At 41.8% G+C, this 20,340-nt stretch overlaps 1 protein-coding gene across 17 annotated transcripts in view; it reads right to left on the bottom strand.

The window, feature by feature from the left end:
- RC3H1 (ring finger and CCCH-type domains 1) overlaps window positions 1-20,340 on the bottom strand; it is a 75,882-nt gene that overhangs the window by 29,835 nt on the left and 25,707 nt on the right. For 12 of the 17 annotated variants that reach the window (XM_075422633.1, XM_075422639.1, XM_075422642.1 and 9 more), the window contains exons 3-12: window positions 15,719-15,842; window positions 13,731-13,970; window positions 12,441-12,616; window positions 11,409-11,609; window positions 10,645-10,777; window positions 8,373-8,491; window positions 6,262-6,374; window positions 2,610-2,891; window positions 2,079-2,296; window positions 185-561 (exon numbers count right to left, since the gene is read on the bottom strand). In XM_075422633.1, coding sequence (XP_075278748.1) covers window positions 185-561; window positions 2,079-2,296; window positions 2,610-2,891; window positions 6,262-6,374; window positions 8,373-8,491; window positions 10,645-10,777; window positions 11,409-11,609; window positions 12,441-12,616; window positions 13,731-13,970; window positions 15,719-15,842 — 1,983 coding nt within the window. The remainder of the gene's footprint in view (window positions 1-184; window positions 562-2,078; window positions 2,297-2,609; window positions 2,892-6,261; window positions 6,375-8,372; window positions 8,492-10,644; window positions 10,778-11,408; window positions 11,610-12,440; window positions 12,617-13,730; window positions 13,971-15,718; window positions 15,843-20,340) is intronic. The other 5 variants (XM_075422647.1, XM_075422648.1, XM_075422649.1 and 2 more) reach the window with 1 other exon arrangement.

Raw genomic sequence — 20,340 nt, 5'->3', positions numbered from 1 at the left:
GCACTAAGCAGCAGCCTGCTTTTTTACACATTAACATCATTACAATTGCAGAGCTGACCAGTAACTAAACTGCCTTCCAGTTTTTTATTGGCTTCGTCAAGTGTGCCCCTTCTTACAAATTCAAACTTCTAATTCCTCCCCAAACCCATCACCTTACTGCAAAAATGCAACATAAAACCCATACCCTGTGGCATGAAGGTCGGATCTGACTGAGGTGTGGAGCCACCGGGCAATAACCCTCTGTTTGCTGGTATCTGTCTCTGGATTCAGGTACGTAAGAAGGTACAGCTGCCTGCGGAATTTCGATGGGCACAGGGCTTCCTCGGACAATCTCCTCTCGCTGATACGGCTGGACAGGGGGATAGACACGACGGGTGTCGTAGTGCGGCGGGTATATGGGTTGTCCCATGGGAGGATACTGCTGCGGCTGTGTGTACTGTGGGCTCACCACACGGTCCTGAAGGTAGGGTGGGTAATGGTCTAAATAAGGCGGACCAGGTTCAGGAGCTGATGGAGGAGGTCGGACAAAGCGAGACATGGACTGAGTGGAATAGTAAACTCCTGAAATAGGCAAGAGGAAAACACACAAACAAAATACAGAAAGTGATTAGCACAACCGTTCACAAAAATGAATTGTTCCAAATACTCCAGTCTACAAGTGTCATGAAAAGAATGGTATAAACTAATTCACATTTATTGTTTGCCCCCATTGTCTAGCCAGTATCTCTATTGAAAAATTAACACAGAAAACCTTGAAAGAGCAAATGTTATTCCAAAGATCAAGTGACACTGTTTAATTATCTAAGTAAGATACCAGCAAGGTGTAAAGGTTACAGCAGCTGGAGAAGAGGTGGTGAGACTAACCCCACCACAGGTGCCACAGAAGTCCTGCCAGCATACCAAGTAGAAATCATTCACTAGAACATCTCTGCAGATTACTATGAATGCTTTTAGCTAGACAAGACCTAAAAAGCAAGCTGAAGACTAGCCTGTACATCTTTATCCACACAACTAAAATTAAATTTGTCCCAACGTATCAGAGCCACTGTCTGTGTGAAGAAATTTGCATTAACTGGAATTTAACGCTATCTAAAGATTTGTTCTACCTCTTGAACAGTAGAGGGAAATTTCAGTACTGTGAATCACCAAAGACTTCTAAGACCACATCTCCTAGTTACCAGAAGATTTCAGTAATCTATTTGGGATCTCTGCATAGTTTAAAAATATGTATGAATATGTGCACAGCAAATTTTGTGGACAACACAGATCTTCGTCTGCACACAATAATAAAATGTAAGCTTACCCCTCACCCCCCTTCAAAATGCTCTGCAACTTTCTAAAAAATGGTGTTGCTTCCAACCCCCCTTTCCCTTCTAGGGCTTTTTCTTCTTCTTTCCACTTCTTTTTGTCTTTCATTCCTTATTTTTCTTTCACATTAACTTCACTTTATGTCACTTCTCTCTCCAATCTTATGTTACATAAGAATCATTCCCTCTCTTTATATATAGCCATATGTTTTCTTTTTCATTTCCTTCAATACTATCTTTCTCCATTTGGTCTCTTTATATTTATAACTCTTCCTCTTAGCTCCTTTTTTATGATGTTTTCTTTTTTGTTCCCCACCCTTCTCTGACTTCACTTGTCTCTAACAATCACATGCATACGCAGACATTTCTGAAACACACACACACTTTTCATTAAGGACTTCAGTACTTTCACCTCCCAAGCATAAACCCCTCTGCTCGTTAAACTTTATTTCCATTTCCCCCCTGAGTCAAACTGAATTAAGGTTTACCACATTAGATCTCTGATCTAGCCCAGTTTGGAAGAACTGAAGAAAGAAGGATTTGCTACACTGGATGGATACAAACCTCTGTTTTCACTTGCATTAAAGTCCTCAGTTGAGACACAACAAGCCTGCCAACTTCCATTTGACCGTGCCATCACCACGTTAGTGCCTACATTCCATGCGATACGTACAAAAACTCTGACTTAAGTGCTTAAGTAAACACCAGAGCGAGAAGAAAGAATAAAATCAGTATAAAGATGAAACAGAGAGAGTTTGGTCTCAAACTTACCTTGCTGGTAGGGTGCTGGCTCAAATGGTGGGGCAGCTCCTCTAGGGTCTTGATAAAACATATCTGCTTGCTGAGTATTGTACAGCTGAGACCCTCGTGGTACCATCTGCAGCTGCTTGGTGACAGACACTGAAGGCAGATCTGCTGGTGCCCGAGTGGGCACAGGATGAGGACTCACTGGTAAGGCAGAAATAGAGCTCTTGGGAGCAGATTCCAACCTAAAAGGTAGAAAGATGACACTGCTCATTAAGGCTCAATATAGCACACTGTACTTAAACACATTATTCTGTGTCTATATTCCACGTTCTGAAGGCTCGCATCACCTTCTCCAATTAAAATATAAGAAAACAGGGAAGTAAAGCAGTTCAGAGTTTTAGCTTTAGGTTTCTACTCTACTCTTTAGTCACTTAAAAAAAACAAACACAAAACCCCCAAAACCTGTTCTATTTCTTTTATAGAGAATTGGTTTATTTTGTTTCTGCTGTGTATTTACACACACGACACTTTGAACAGAGTTAGGAAGACCCGTACAAGTCAGGAGGAGATCCAGGGGCACTGCTACTCAGATGATCCATCTTCCCTGGCTTCAGAGCAGTTTCGTAACTGGAGTCAGTCCCTCGAGAAATAAGCTGCGTCACCGTGCTGCCTGTTGACACGATTCCATTTGGCAGAGCAGAAGTCTTCCTACTGGGCAAGTCCACTCCCCCTTCCTCCGAGAGGATGGCTCCTGAAGGCAGGCCCACCTCATTCAGCTGGCCCAGGGATGCACTCAAGGGTCTTCTGGGAACCAGACGCTTGTTCATTTTACGGAATCTTCAGAAAAAGAAACCACACATCAAAAATTGAAACAAAGAAATAAAAGGAATTGCATTTACAAGATTTTTCAAACACAGATGTTACCAAAACCTTTAAGGTCGAATTCAAATTTCCTAAGGGTTTGTGAGAAATTTGTTACAAATATGTTAGACAACAACTTCACTTCTGTTTCAACCGTTAATTGCAGTTTCAATCAGAAGAACAAGGATGGATTTTTAATGACAAGTACACCAAGAATTCACAGTAAACTTCACACAGCAACTTTAAGAAAAAAAATCCTATTTACTGTACATATATGCATTTCAACTGTACAAAAGAAAGTCAAAACCAACCACCACATAAAATACCACCTATAGTATAGGTGGTATATACTAATATATAATAGCAACAGAAGCTTCAGAAGGAGAATCACAGACTCTTCAAGTCTATTTTATTCAGAGAAGAAATTAACAGCAGAAAATTAAAGTGACAAAAGATGAAGAGATTCCCTTTTGCGCCGTTTGTTCAACAGTAAGCTAAGTCAAGCCTTTACTGCCATGTGGTATCTTTAAAGCACTGTTTAAGATTCCTGTTAATATACCAATATGCAGCTTACACCATTTGCGTTGTTTGATAAATTGACTGCAGTGTATCTATGAATACACTGTAATTCCAAAAGCCTAACTGTTTCTGAAAAGTCTTAACAAACATCAGCCTTTTAACTAAGGTTCCACAAAAATCAGCAGACTGACAGTACTCTTCCGCTAAACATCCTCCCATCAACTTAGATGCTAGAAATCAAGTGGGAGGGCATATTTGCAGGCCTGAGTGTTCCTGCTGTTTATACTGCGGAACAAGAGGCCTTTTCCTATGCAAGAGGGTTTCAACAGGGCTGAAGCCAACATTTTCGTATCATATCTAATAAGCAAAGTGAGATGGTAACAGACTAGGAAGTTACACACACTATTGTAGAAAATTAAAGAGGGGGCAGTTACACTCTGATAGTCTTCAGATAATCTTTGCGTTCGCCCACATGCACAGCATTAACAGCAATGCAACAGAGGCAAAAAGGTTGTTTGTTGTTGTGGTTGTTTTATTTTTTAGGTGTGACTGAGTAGAGTTGGACAAAGTGTAACCTTGCTATACAGATTTGAGCTGTTCATCAATAAGAGTTCGTTGACAATCTTCTAGCCACCTTCCTAACTATCAACACCCCAGTTTCCTGGCTGGATTAATCTTCATCCACATAATACAAACTATAAATCCAAGCTACATACTGTTGACAGTGGGCATCATTCAGAATGCATTAACAGGGAGTAAACAAACCAGGCTGTCACCACAGTAGCAGCACTCGAGCAGGGACAGACTACAGCTTTCTAAACATGTGCTGCTCAGAAGTCATTCTGGCATCTCATGTCAGCCACGCAAGTCAGCTGGACACCAGGAGGTGAGCAGAAGTAAGCTCCCCAGGCTGAACTTGCGGATGTGCTTTGGCATCCCGCTCAATACCCCAAACAGTTTCTCCCTGCAAAGGGGCAGCGGGAGGTTGGGAAACAACTGCCATGTTCTCCTCGGCCGTTACTTCTGGACACCTGCCTCCCATCCGGTCTCTTAGAGGTGCAGCCATCTGATGGCTCCTGACTCTCTGCAGGCTTGCACATAACTTGCAAGATGAGGAGGACTGGCCATCCCTGCCCACTCATGCAGAATACAACAGCACGCTCGGAGACAGGCGCATGTGTATAGACACCCATTCAGTCATGTGTATAGACACCCATGTCACTGGTGACAGAAGAGTCTATATAGCACCCTCCACGACAAAATACCTGGAAAGAACAGAAGTTGCACAGTGCTGCCCTCTGGATTTTTTTCCATACGTGCAGGACACAAAAATAATCTAATATTTCCCTATGCATATTGGGTCTTTGTCCCTTGCAAAGAGGGGAATCAGCTGCTGTTTAAGCAAGTCTGCATTATAATTTGCCACCTAAGGCATTATCACATACTTCCCCATAACCTTCCGGCAAACTTAAAGCTATATATGAGACACAGGAACTACATAGCAACAGTAATGCATATTATTAATCCTAAACATTTTTAAAAGGAAGAATACTACTGCAATATCTACTCAACGGAATAAGCAAATATAAAAGGTACAAGGAAGAATCAGAACTCAAAGTTCCCCAACCACCTACAGAAACTGCTGCAACCTGAACCAGAACAAGCACTCACTTCACCCCGCGACAACGTTATTACTAAGGCATACAACCCAGTCTGGATAGAACAGGCCTCTTCCACCTGCAAAGCTGACAAACAGTTCTTCTTGATCCTTACAACTAGTTCAGAGGCACTGACTCAGACTCACCACCTTTGTCAACTGCCCAAACCAGCACTACCAATCTCCATTTTCTTAACACCACAACCAAAGGGCAAAACCCCCAATTGTTTCTGCAGCACACAAGTATCAATGTCCTATTCTCTGTTCATTTGAATAACTGCCTTTGTCATTCTAACACCACTCTGCTCTTTTTTCTTCCTCTGTTGCCTATGCACTGTAAGCTGGCTACACAGCCAATGAACTGCCATATTAATGCTTCAAGTTTTAAGTTTTTAAGAAAAAAAAAAATAAAGACTGCATACCATTTCAAAATCTTTGGAGTTTTTCTCCTGATTAAAAAAGTGCCATTTCTTGAAAGAACTATTTTAGTTCAAGAAACAAGTATATACTGCAAAAAATACATTCTATTTATTTCTTTTAACTCTTCAATAATCCGTTTTACTTTCAAAAAAAAAGTAAAACAACCTTCAGAACAGCAGCAGATTGTTCTTGCATAACTGGGTGTCCCCTCTAAATCTGTAAAGAACATAACTTATTTACTGCAGACTTCATATGATCATCACCTTTTAACTCTTCAACAATAGCTTTAACCACTTTTAGGTTACCGCATGTGCAATCTGTCACAGACTTTCAGAGAATAACTTGAAGAAAGATATCTTCCCATGCCTGTTTTTAGCTCTCTGGATAGCCCTAGCAGCACAGAAGAAGAGGAGAACCCCTACATCACATCCCCTACACCAACAAATGACCACAACGGATGCAGTCAAACAGCACGTTTAGTCACACTTAATAAGAAAAACAGCCCACCTCCAAAATGACACTTGTGTAAACATCAACCTTTCAGAGCTGCATTACTGCTGACCAAAGCAAAGCACCCTGTATTTAAGAACAAACAGTTCCAAGAGATGACTGTTACAAGTTTTTCACATTATTTCTTGCTAATGTGACAGACACGTTTTGCCTCCTCTCCCCATTCCCAGCTATGATAAATTCCTACGGACAAGACGAAACAAAGATTGGACTGACTTCTACCGTAAGAAGTGCACTTACTTTTCCAGCTCCTCCTGTGAATGTGCAAAGGTGCAGCTGGCCCCTCGGGGGCATCCTCCTCTCTGTTTCATGTCTCGGCACATGTATGTCTTGTACTTGCTGTGCTGAGGAGGCTGACAAGGATAAAAACACCCCGGTGAGAGACCCGAATGTAAGTGCACTTAGCCAAGAGCTGAACGTATCCTCTTATTAAGGGCCTGATGTTTTACTGGTGATAATTCCTTCAGTTTAAATGTTCCAGAAGTACCTAATGTGAAATAAACGACTGGAGCAGTATTTGATTTGGGTTTTTCATCAGAACTAACCCATTCAAGAGCAGCTATTTTGACAACTAAGTCACTATCAGGTTTTTAAAACATTTTTATTCAAATTCCTTACTGGACCTTAACTGGAACACAGCTATACGTTTCAGGAAACAGTTAAGTGGACAAAACCAATATAGGCTAAAAAAAAAAAAAACCGCAACCATGCTTAAGCAGAAACTACCAAATATTCATCAAGCTTTGTCGGAGACCGAAAATAAATACAATTTATTCAGTTACTTTTCCCTTGCCTTCTGTTAGCTCAAAACAGATTTGAGTATGCCTTTGATCTCTATAAGAGTTAAATTTCATCAAGTTCCCTTTTACCCCCTTTTGGACTAAAAGTCTCTGAAGTATCCACAATAATTATTTCTGTCAATAGTTGAGGATGCAGTCTTACTCCTACACAGTTCAGCAGGGTAGGGCTTGTCTTCTGCATTTTTCTTAGTTAAGTTTCCCAAGAAACAAGGACATACTGCAATCTTGCCCTCTGCATGTATGTCCATTCACTAGTCTCCTTAAATAAATTCTGACAGAAGGCCAGAGGTGGTCTCATAGACATTTAAGTTCCTACAGTTTTTATGGCAGAATTAAATCAGAGGCAGAAATATACTATCAGAGTTTCCACCGAGGGAGAGGTCTATAAAAGTAAACTCTTGCTTTCTGAGAAACACAGCCAAAGGATGCAAATCCATAAGAAGTCATCTGCAAACTGAATTTTGGGTTTTTTTGCCATCTACTGTAGCACAGACAGGATTCAGGCTGGGTGTACACTGGCTGCACAGCCCTCTGCTGGCCACAGTTCCCAGGCAGCAACACTCTGCCCCACACTCTGTAGATGCCCCCTGTCCCACTCGGGGGGCTTTGGGCTCCATTCTGAGCGGCACAGCACGTACCAGGTCTAGGCAATGGCCTCACCAGAACAAAAGCCCTCACTGTTTATCCCACCTGATTTCCACTTGTGTATTCCTACTGCTTTTCCTCTTGCTTCTAACAGGGCTCATTAGGCATCCCAGTGAGTGCAAAAAGGTAAAACAGCAGAAATAAATCACTCTGATCCCCCCCCCCCCTTTTTTTTGACAGAGATAATATTTCTACTAGTTCAGCTCCCCGAACCAGCTCTCCAAGAGCATGAGTGCCAAAGCAAGGGAGGGAGAGGGAATGTGTGACAGGCAGCTCTGTCTTTCAGCAGCAGCTAGCATTTGTATCAACTTAGCTGCACAACAAAATGAGATCAAAGGAACATGCGATAACTATGAGATAAGTAAGGTATATATTTGGCAATACAATTTCATTTCTGAAACAACAGACTTTGTTTCAGGAACTTGGATTGCACCTTTATATTAAGTGCTTCCCAAATCTTTAAACTTCACAAACCATGAAGCACAGGTGTAAGAATAATTTCATTAACACAGAGCCATCTGGCTGAAACGTGTCCCATTAAAACAGACCCCAGAAAATTCCCACAGATCACAGTGCTAGGCACCCTGGCTTCTGTTCCCCTCCCGTGAGTCAGGAGGGTTGTTTATTCGTCACCCTAAGCTTGCCACTGGATCAGACTGTTTTCTTTTCATGCTAGTGAGCTGTGCAAATTAATGCAACAAGCATTGGGGGTGGGGGGTGCGTGTTGTGTTTTGGGTTTCTTCCTTTATTGTTTGTTTCTTTTTTGATAAATATGACACAGCAGGGACACTTTTAACCAGCTCTTCCTCAAACCACATCTTTCCAGACAACATTAGTACATCTCTACAATTGGATACAGCCAATAAAATTTAGAGGAAAGCATTTCCTAACTGATTTAGCTTTTACCTGTTGCTGATCTGTTCCTTTCTTGCTGTGATTCTGGATATAATCAACTAAGCCATGAACCACAGTCCTCACAGCAACTAGTCCATTTTCCAGTTGTTCCCATGTCGGAGGTGGAGCATCTACAGCATTTACAGGAAACAGAGAGAAGAAAAAAAAAGTCAGAAGGATTTTCCAAAACCAAGCACAGAGAAACCATCATTATCACAAAACTTCAATAGACAACCAACAAGATTTTATCAGAAACGTGTCAATAGATAAAGAGCATTCAGCACCTTAAATCAGGCATGTGTACCACTTAAATAAAGCTACCTATAGACTCAGCTACCTATAGATTCAAGATTGAACCACGCAAAATACCAAATGAGCCAGCAAGACTATCATTAGCAGGTCAAATTATTTCCTTTTACCAAAACTTCCACATCACACAAGAACTTCAGAGTAAATGCATTGCACAAACTCTGCACATAATGAAAAAAACCCAAAAAACCCAACAGGCTGAAAATCCCTCTTTGCATTGAGACTCCTGCAGGTAAAAATCATTCAGTACAAATACCATCACCACTGGCCTAGATCACGCAGGCAGTCACTGAACAGCAACAGAAATCGATACCTCTCACGGAAAAATGTCACAAGGCAAATCTATGTATCAGACCACCATCTAACATACAGCAGTGTGAATAAATTGTACAGTCTTAATTCTAGAGGGGCACTTGTTCTTTCCAGCCGATTTATTTTTCCAAGCGTTGAATCCGTTCCAGCAGATGACACCCCCACGAAGTGCCCACATGTTCTGCTGCAAAACACAGGACCTCACAGTGCTTCACCAAGTGCCTTTCAAGATCTTTAGCACTACTACATTCTATTCTGCTCACAAGGACTAAACTCTTCCAGAGGAACTCCATCATATCTACAAAACAGCAGGGAAGCAACTCAACAGCAGAGGAGATGGACGTTGAGATCAGACTCTCCTAGTGAAGCTGAGTGAGACTCTTCGTGATTCCACTTTCTGTATCTGTCTTCGGCCGACACATTTGCAGTACACACACAGTCCTGTCCCTGGTTTATTACAGTACGAAAGATTCAGGAAGAAAGCACTACATCTCCTTTAACTGTGAAGTACAACATAGTCCTTATTTGAAAGGCAAATTTATTTAAACAGAAACTAACAACTACAACTTTTCATCTCCTGAAGTCATAGTATAGGCCTTCACACTATTTTGATAATAATACTGATTTTACAAATACTAAGGGACATAAAAATCAGTCACAGCACTTTCCATTCTGTCCCTTCCCTTCTCCCTCAGGTGGTCCATCCTCACACTGCTGCTGACGTTTTCAACCATTTCCATCTTTCTCTCCTCTATCAACAGCTTACCCAGTTATACTTTTTCCAACTAACTTCCCTTTCCCAGACTGTCTTTCACACCTTCGCAGAACTACATGTTGACCAGAAAAATACTGAATTCCCTAGGATAACAAATCTTTCTTGCTTAGTCTGATTTTTGCCCAGCTTCTGTCTATTCAATCTATCAAAATTCTACTTTGGAATCCAAAATTGTTTACACAGAATATGCCTTATGATTTTAAGATGCCTCTAAGAGAGTCTTCCGAGTGCAGGCTAGAGACCTCATAACAAAAACCAATACACAGAGTTTCTACAACAAAGTATATATGATTTTAGATAAATTAATGGAACTCCTCAATCTGGTGTTTTCTTGAAGACTTCCACTTGTTTGTAAACAAATTATTTGCTCTGGTAAAGAACTGCAGAGAAAAAGATATCTCCAAGTGACAGCTAAGGCTCTGCATTAAGCACAATGGTTCCACCAATCTCCCTGCTGGCTTTGCAAACCTGGTTTCAAAATAGCAGTATGTGTACTAAGAAAGGGAAAAAGAGGAAGCTGACTGCTGCCACTGCCCCCAGTCAGCATCACCCCATACGAAGGACACACCACGTAACCTCACAAGATTGTCTCTATTCCACATCCTCATCCACGGTCACACCGCGCTGTCAAACAAGGATGCTCTCTTCAGAGGAGTGCTGAAGTTATTCCTGCCAGACTTTGGAGTCTATTTCAGCTTCGAATAGTTCAGTTCCTCACACAGATTATGGCTGTGACCAGGCTGGTTATCAATACCACTCAAGAATCTTAAGTTTATGAGTCAGAGGATGTTTCCTTCCAATTGAAGAACAGCTTTCAATCCTTCAACAGTATTAAGTTCCTCTTCCTAAACTGCAAGTTAAAGGTTTTTAGAAAACATCTAGACTTACCCGGACTGGGATCAATATTTGCCAGGAGCTCTAGGTGAGGTCGAAGACGATTCAGGTTAGCTGGATCTCCAGTCCTCTGAAGAGCAATAGTTAATTCCTGAACACTCTGTGCAAACGAGGCTGGGGTCTGCAACTTAAAAAAATTGTAATGATTAACTTTCTACAGGCAAAGCAATCCTCCTGGTTTCTGAAGGTTGCTCCACAAGCTTACAAGAGCTGTCCCCCAAAACTGGACTAAAATGTTTTTTGCACAAGCCCATTTCAACACCTATTGAATTCCTTCTCTGGCATTAAGAACACACAATTATTTGACACTGCAGATTAAAAATACAGCTCAGAATGGACAAATCAAAGCCTGGTATTATTTCTAATGATGTAATCTATTTCTTTTCTGTGTTGCAGACTAGAGGACTGATACATTTTTTTTTTCCAGCTTACGCACTAGCTTCCTGCCTGGAAACATGAACCATTAACCTCTGTTAGTACATTGGCAGTTATCAGCTGTTCAGAAAGGACACATCCCAGCTGTACAGCATCTCCAGAGGTAAAGTAGAAAGAGATGGCAGCATGGCAGAGGGAGCAAGATTCATTAAGTTACAAATATATATATTCCAATTACTTAGGCCATAAAGGTTTTTGAAGTAACAGGGCAAACGATTAATGGGTGAGTACACCTGGGCACAATTTGTAAATTCATGTTACAAGCATCTAAATCTACTACAGTCACAAATGAGATAGACTGGGCTGATTTTAGGTGGCTTTACCTTGTCAATGATAGACTGCATGTGGGATTTGTGAGACTGGTCTCCGTATAACAGCGAGGACCACTGATCTGGTGCAATGCGCAAACCTGCTTCCATAGCAATTTGAACTATCTGGGAATCATGTTCCCTTCTCAGAGCTTCATAAGTCCGAAATTCCTCCTTCAGTTGCATCAGGGAGGAATCCTCATCTCGCTTTGTCACCTAGTGGAGAGAAAAGAGCCAAGCACAACCAAGCAGGATAAGGCAGAGATTATGTGAAGAACAAGGCAAGTGAAATCTTCAGTCAGCAACAAAGTTCTTCCTCCCAGACTGAAGTGAACCGCGCAGTGCACACTAGTTCCTATGTCACTAACACGCTCTCCATAAACTGGAACCACTGTGAAATGGATACCAAACATAATTTACTCAGACTCTGCCCCAGATACTGGTGGAGGTGTCACAGTTCCTGAAGGACTCTACAGCACCCTCACCTCACCTCTCCAATCAAGGTATTTTGTTTGTATTGCAGAGCTGTGTTTGAGGCTACAATTAGTAGCAGCAATGCATTTTTCTCCTCATTTACCAAAGGTGAATGACATTTAACTTGATCCCCTAGGAACAGACCACTAAATACTGTGAAGTACGATAAGCAGCTTAAGTTCTCTTTATACGACTCTGATATCCAAGAGCCTCATGCTTTTTTGTTTCTAACTTCGCCACCACTTAATTAACAGAACTGGAGATTTTCCAGCTTTAAGCCTCTTCTAAGGAGGTAAGTTATGCTGACTTACATACAGGTGTTGTTACTGGGCACCTATTAAACCTAGACAGTCTCAAAACTTAGCTTCACAGCTTACAGTTCTAATTTCAGCCTACACTGCCATCACGGCTGTACAACAAAGAACTCAGCAAACACACACGGGACTTAGTAATACTTCCTATAACTACACATATTTTTAGGCACATTTAACGTCACAGGACAATAAAAACTGAAAGCAAACCCCAGTAGTTTTCATAGTATTATAACATCTCCAAACAGAACCTTCTTCATACCTTGAAGCACGAAGCTCTGTAAAGAAGCTGGACAACATGCCCAATGCTGGTTTTTGAAGCCTGAGGAAATCGCGGCTCCAGCCTCTGAACCACAAAGAGAACCAAGACCTTTCGTGACAAAGCAGATCCATCTTCCAGCGCCAGTAGAACCAGCTTTAAAGCCTCCTCTTGCATTGCTGGGGCAGGGGGGGAACACGAAGAGGAGAGACAAAAGATAAGAGAAGATCAAGAAAGATTTCTGCACAGTTTATTGTTTCCCTACAAGTGGGAGACCAGCTACAAATCCCCCCAACATACACAAGCCCACAGAGGGAAAGGGAGCTGAGCAAGACAGGAGGGGAAAGAGGGAAGGAATACTTCCAGATTCCCAGATTGTGGTTGGGGCAAGAGGATTTTTAATTCTATTATTATTATTATTTGTTCTATGTTGGGTGTCAGATGGTAGGAAGACTTCTTTGTTCCTGCCTATAGGTCTCTCACTAATGTAAGAGTTTTCAATGTGTATTATCTACATCCCACACTTACCCCAGCAGAAAAATCTGACAGGCTGAGGCAGGGTAAGGTTGGTTTCCATGCAGATAAAAGAGCAATTAATGCCCACACAAATAAATTAAGTGCTGTAGCATCACATATTTCGCTAGATAACAGCCTTTCTCTTCCCTGCAGTGGTGCAAAAGCTAGCCTCCCAAAGTTAGCCTTCCTTCATTTGTTTCAGCGGGGAAAAGCTTCTTTATTTTCTTCAAGAAACTGGCTTCGTATTTCAAGGCATTATTTTTGTTGGTCCTTAACAAGTGAAGTCTACATTTTCAGTAACAAGACTCCATTAATTTAAGCAAAATTGACTGGTTTAGTAGTCTATGAAAAGAAATTTAATTTCTAAGAATGTAACTTTTAAAAATACATACACCCCCCCCAATGTAATACCTCTCTCCTCACAACTGTTTTGTATGTTTATTATCCTAGGGAAGTCATATCCAGTCACTTCTAGTAACCTTATTTTTTCTAGAAGGGTCTTACTTCTTTGAAGAACAGCTAAGAGAAAATGGGAAGTAGTTTCTCGCTATCACAAGAACAAAAGGACATACATAATTCCGACTCTTACAGAAGACTCGCAAAAGTACTAAAAATGCGAGAGTAGCCCAATAGATATATCATTAATTCTGAAGACCTACTATTTAGAAATGAGGCCACTAGCTAATAAAATCACTTAGGTAATCTGTCATTCATTTCTCAATCCTCCTCAATTCTCAGTTGCTTTTAGTATAGCATTAGTATTGCGACGTTACCTACCCGGTCCGAGGAATTGACACCCTCTGGCTCTCACTGCAGCCCAGAGGTTGGAAGAGAGCTGCTGAGGATTTTGATGCTGCAGAATGAGCTCTGTGACTGTTCTTTCACCAAGAGACCGTGCTGCACGCATAGCTCTGATCCGCCCTTCTTCCTCCACCAGCTGGCAATGAACTAATGTCACAAGTTTCCTTTGCATGGGACGACTTAGTACGCTCTGAGTAGTACTGTTAAGACCCACACCTTCAAAACACAATGAAGCAGGAAAAAAAATTAACTACCTCATCTCTCGTCTTCTTGTGAAAGCCTTCAACCACCGTACTGTAGAAGTGCAAACCTGGTTGTTCACTTCATTAAACAGAACACTACAGAGAAGGCATATAAGAAGTTCTTTTTTGTCAGTTTGTTTTACTCAGCATTAAAAGCAAACGGTGCTGGGAGTCACCTTTCCCAGAGGTTAAAGTCCTGCGATTGCCTGTTTGGCCCTCTAAGAAGGTGGAACCTCTAATGAATTCTATCCCCATGTTAAAATTCTGTCCTGCACCCTCCCATATGGATTCCCAGGTGTCTCCTAGGGTAGGATCACCGAATGGTTTGGGCTGGAAGGGACCTTTAAAGGCCATCTTGTCCAACCCCCGGCCATGAGCAGGAACATCTTCACCTGGATCAGGTTGCTCAGAGCCCCATCCAACCTGGCCTTGAACGTTTCCAGCGATTGGGGAATGACCACTTCTCTGGGCAACCTGTGCCAGGGTCTCACCACCCTCATCCTTAAAAATTTCTTCCTCCTATCCAGTCTAAATCTCCCCTCTTTCAGTTTAAAACCATTACGTTACCCCTCGTGCTTTCGCAACAGGCCCTGCTAAAATGTTTGTCCCCATCTCTCTCATAAGCCCCCTTTAAATACTTGAAGGCCACAATAAGGTCTCCTCGCAGCCTTCTCCTCTCCAGGCTGAGCAGCCCCAGCTCTCCCAGCCCTTCCTCCCAGCAGAGGGGTTCCACCCCTCGGATCACTGCTGGGGCCGCCTGCTGGGTCTCATACCGCAGTCCTTCCCCTATTCATGGGCTTCAAGGATCACTGCCTTCTTTGACCTTTTGTCTGTCTCCACAAGACAGTTTTTTATCTGTATCTGATATCTCCACTGATTTGGCCAAGCCAAAGTGAACCTTCAGGAGTTCAAAGCTGTTTGGGTGAAATTTACAAACGTGCTGGGAGCCCCTGAAACCAGGTTAAAGGAACAAACGACTCACTAGACACACGGCTGCCATACTGAGTCTGTCCTGCAGCACAGAGCTTGCTCGCTGGGCCACTACTACTCAAAGAAATACTGCTATCACACTGCACTAGCTGGAAAAGCTTGAGACAGCTTTTTGTAAAAATTCATTTTTGAAAACCTGATGCCCATGATGCTCACCTCCACTACTTGGGCTGACAGATTTTCCTAGTCCACCATATGTAACAGTTAAAATCTATACTCTTGAACCTAGTGCAGTTTTGCTAAATTAGAATTACTCCAATTGACCAAGCTCTTGTATACAATCTCGTATAAACCGTGTTTCTTATTTCTCTTGCATATCCTATATGCAGTAATCTTCTTGTTTCAGTTTATTCCTCCTCCACAAATAAGCTGCATTACTACAGTTCTCTCAAAACAAAGCAGAACAAAAAAAAAAAAGGCAGAACTATCTAGTGTTTACTTAGTCTGTAGGGCCACTCAACTTACAAAGTTTGTCTCAACTTACTACACCACAGCCAAATACCTCTGCCTAATACTTCAGCCTTTTCTCAGTATTATTTTTGACACAATGCCTTAAATTTCAACTGCCCCCCCACCTTAACACTAGGAAATTTGTTACCTTTTTTTCAGACTACATTTATATCCATTTTTCAAACAGACTAACTAATCATTTCGATAGTTTGTTTTGCATTTTATTTGTTTCGCATCTTCTTTGTTTCCAGCTTTCATTGTCAAAGGAAACAAAGCACGAACTACCTCTCGCGCTGCTGAGTGGTTTGAGGTACAATGCTAATTCTTCCACGCATTTCTTGCCCTCCTCATAATGCTTGGTATCTTCAGCTCCACTACATAAAGTAATCGGCTGCTGCTCAGGAACCTGAAAAGAGATGACATGTACGTCTACGATGAATACGCGTAAGTGGCAGTCATGCTTACAAACACCGTATCAAGCGTTTCCTGTTTTCTTCCCCTTCTGTGTTTCTTCTACATTAGTAAGCATTTTTTCAGCTTAATGAATAAATGGCATTTAAAAAAAAAATCAGCAAAAATGAAGACAAAAAATGTAAAGTACATACGATTAGCAGATTTCTTTTATTTAGTGGCTGACAGGAACCAGAAGCAGAAGGCTTATTCCATGACAAAAAATAAGACGTTGAGAAACATGGCATTTCTTAGAACTATAAAATTTTGATACATACAACTCATATACTGAGGCATGCCCAGAGCTGGCATCAGAACAAATCAGATGAACACTGGTTTGCATGTAAGTACAGATTCGTATCTAGGGCCTCACAGCTCTAAAATCATCCAGGGAGAAGCAACTGGAGCTACTTGGATTAGTGGGAGAAAGACTTAGCAGCAAATGGACCAAGATACCCTTAAAACATATTCTGACTAGACTCAATTAGCAAGCAGCAAACCCAAGTTATCCTACACAGTGCATATGAACGCAACCTGCAAGCATTAATCTGACAGAGACCAATTACATCCTCAGGTTTTGGCTGGTTTGTTTTTCTATGGTGGGTTTGGGATTTTTTTGTTGTTGTTGTGGTATTTATTTCTTCCTCCAGGCATTCACCAGAAATCAGGATTTTTGAAAGGGATGCTGGACCTCCCCTCCCCCCAAATGATGATTTTGGTTTTGTTTTCCTCCATTTAAATTCTTCAAGCTTTAAACAAATATGAGGGTAGAGTATAGCACTGTACTAATGTTCCTTGATATCACTATTCAGCAATCAACTCAATACATGATAGCACCAAGAACTGAAACTTCTCAGAAGACTAAATACAAGCACTTTTTGCATATGCTATTGAAGTGCAAACAGATCTCAGACTTCAACTTCTATTTCCAAGTCAATCACCATCCCAGTGGCAATAACAGCATGCCGGTCCCACACAGGTGCTTACGGGGACCAACCTAGGCCCTCAGTCTAAAAGCACAAGCCCTTAACGCTTGAGTTGGATAGCTACAAACCCGCTAACCTCCACGAGCAACCCAGCCATGTAAAGAGTAGCATTGTCATGGCAGCAGCAAATTAAAGCAGTGAATATATGTCAAATATATATACACACATATATACATGGTTGCCACCACCAGTGTGGACAGGAGCTTCCTTGTCAATTTTAATAGAAAGTAATCTGTTTCAATCACATGATCACGCTTCTCCTCCAGGCTTAGGCAACTGTGCTTGCCGAGTTGCTCATTTGACACACATGGCAAAATAAAAAATTAGTAGCTGCATAACTCTTGCTTTTACAGTAGGTGACAAAACAGCGTTCGAGTGTAACACATAAGCTGCAATTAAGAGAGCTGATACCACCCTAAAACTAACATCATCAAGATAACCTGGATCAGACACCTCCCCTTATACTGCTATTAAAGGGAAAAATAAAACCAATTTTAATCACACTGAGACAGCAAGGTTAGCCTGGATGCTCTTCACAGACTGCAGTTAACTGGTGAAGTCCTGTAGGTTTTTTGGCTCTGTTTTAATTTCGGGGATGAGGCGGCCTTTGTTTGGGGTGTGTTGTGGGGTTTTTTGTTGCTGCTGTTTCTGGTTTTTTGTCTGAAAGTAAGAAAGCTTTGAGCAAACAAGATTTTGCAACTATATTTTACAGTGGTCAGCCATAACTGTTGCAACAGCCTCATCTGGACTGGTTTCTAGGGATTTGGGAAACAAATATTAACACCTTCAATATTTGCTTTCATGTTAACAGAATACTCCACCTCCTTTTCAAAGCCACTGCCATTTTAGCCGTCTGCTTCTGTCTGCGAAGTTACACAAGCAGAACTGGCTTATTGATCAAACGACACGCACCTCATGCATTTCTGCCGAGACAGAGACTACACAGTCTCTGCCCTGTTCCCTGCTGGAATATATTTTGTGCAGATTCCTAATTACTCCTGCAAGGGTTTCAGTCTGAAATACAGCCACAGCGTCGCAATACCCAGCAGACAAAGGGGGCCTGGAACAGACGCGGGACAGGAAGCCGTGTTCAGCCCTGGATTTCGATCTTGAATTAAGGTAGGTTTAGCATACATTCACAGCAGCAGTTTGGAATGCCACACACAGCACAACTCCACCAGTGAGACACAAGGACTGTCTAGGCAACTAACAGAAAGCTTCCCCCAGAAAAAAGCTGGCATAGAAAAGCTTCCAAGAGTTAATCAAGCTGTTCAGCACTGTATCTGCATATCGTTGCCATTCTCTTCGCAAAGGAAGCTTCAGTGTGAAAATCTAAAAGCCTTGTACAGCTGTACTTTTTGCAAAACGAGCCCAAAAGAGATTCGAGTTTTAACTTCCATCTTAAGCTGGAGCAAGTGTAGTACTGAACAATAAAACAAGATGCCCGTTTTGTGGTGTCCGGAGTCTTCAGAAGAGCATGTGTTTCTCCCCACAGGCACTTCACACATCTTCACTCACGTGATGCATCTCACAGTAAAACTAACAAATAATTTGCCCTTTTGCTGGTTCTATTAACTGCACTTCCAAGACTTTTTTTAACTGTTTAGGCCTAGTATAATTTTAAGAACAGCATCTACCAAGAGAAAAATGGTAAAGACATGATTCATAAAAGTAACAGGAGATCTGAATTTTAATTGTGGCTCTGTCGTGAAATTGCTGAGGAACAGCTGACAAATAATTCCATTCCAAAGCACTTTGCTTCCCCTTTGCAAAATGTCCTTTTAACAGCACGCAGAACCCTACGGTCACTTCTGTTTACAACGTCTCTCGAGAGCCTCAAAATAGATGCCCTGCAGAGTGAGTTCATTACTTTCGTCCTCATTTAATATTCCATTCCCTCAGACACCACACCCGTATCACAGTTTTCACTGCAAATATACTTACATAATGTAACAAGCACCTCCCAAAGGGGACTAGAAGAAGACAGGAAAAATAATCTCAGATGTTTAATTACTTTACATTTGTGATTGTTTTGTGTGCATCTGCCTTGGCAATGACTGTGAGTACCCCAGTAGTGGAATGCCGTCCATCAGCATGTCTACTTGGAGCTGTGAGAAGAGGCATGTTATGATGGCACCAGGAAGGGGACCAGGAAAAAAATGCTAAGGCATCATCTCATACCAGGCAGTGCGTCTGAATTGGTGATTTAAGTGTCAGTTGATGAAAGAGGTCATCTGGAGTTGTCACTAATTACCATTAAACATCTAATTGCAGAGAATGAGAACATGTTGAACAGACCAAACCCCTTTTTGTCTGCCTTGAAAACTGTTTCCCCTCCCATATTGCCCCTCCCCCTACGAACGGACAATTTACTTCCTGTCAAAAAAAACACAAAACAACAAACAAAACCCAACCCTCGTGTCTTCAGTTCCTCAAGAGTTTGCACTAAGGACAACTTCTCCACAGGTTCACCAGAAGTTACAATACAACATTATCAAATGTGCCGCTAAGATCTCTACAATTGTAGTTTTCCCCCTTTGAAAGGGCGGTGAGTTAAGATCACTCCATCCGTTCTCTGGTCATACACATGATTCCATTGCCTAATGACTAGAATTGTATTTATCATGTCCAGCAACAGACCATGACAGAAATCAAAGCACCACAGGAATTTTTGCCACTTCATGTCACCTGTTAGGAACGTGCGCACTGCTGTTTGATGTGTTAAAAAAACAGGAGGGAAGAGATTAGATGACAGACCCGCCATTATGCACCTTCAAAACACTGGCCTGGTGAATGTTTAAAATAGTTGTATATGGTGAGTAATACAGGGATGCTTGAATAGTTAAAATTCAAAACCTTATTCCCATAGAAACTAGCTTAAGGGACTTCTTTACCCAGGAAGTTTAAACAGCAAGGTATCCCACGAATGCCTTTTTAATCTGTGTTCAAGGCCACTGTGCCTCCCTTCCCTCACAACACACTTAGTTCAGCAGGAGCTAAGTGTATTTCCAGCTCTCCCAGGAATAATAATTCCCACCTTCCCCTCACAATCCCTTCTCACCGCCATCGTCTTATGCAGGTGAACTTCTTTACCTATACGTGGGCTGAACTGCCCAACCCCTGCCTTCCAGAATAGACCCTGTAACTGTCCATGTGTACCATGCTATAGCGGGGCAGCAGAAATCTGAGTCTCTGCAGCAGGTAATTTTCACACCAAGTGTGGCTATAACCTGGGCAACAGGTTTCATTTTTGTAAAGGGGTGGGGAGACAGAAAACTGAGAAACAGCCTGTAATTCAAGTCAGAAACCAACTGTTTTCACCATTAAAGTGAAAAAAACCTACACAGAGATAATGCTATTGTCAGAGAAATAGGTTACTGCTTCCCCGGGTGCCTGTGTGACAAATTTAGGACGCTTTCCCCCGAAGTACAGTCCCGCTTATTCCACCTATTGTGCCTGCTCAAAGAA

This window comes from Opisthocomus hoazin, chromosome 6 (assembly GCF_030867145.1).
Source record: "Opisthocomus hoazin isolate bOpiHoa1 chromosome 6, bOpiHoa1.hap1, whole genome shotgun sequence".
NCBI lineage: Eukaryota > Metazoa > Chordata > Aves > Opisthocomiformes > Opisthocomidae > Opisthocomus > Opisthocomus hoazin.
The sequence above is the reverse complement of the archived record's forward strand: the minus strand, read 5'-3'. Positions and strand labels throughout refer to the sequence as shown.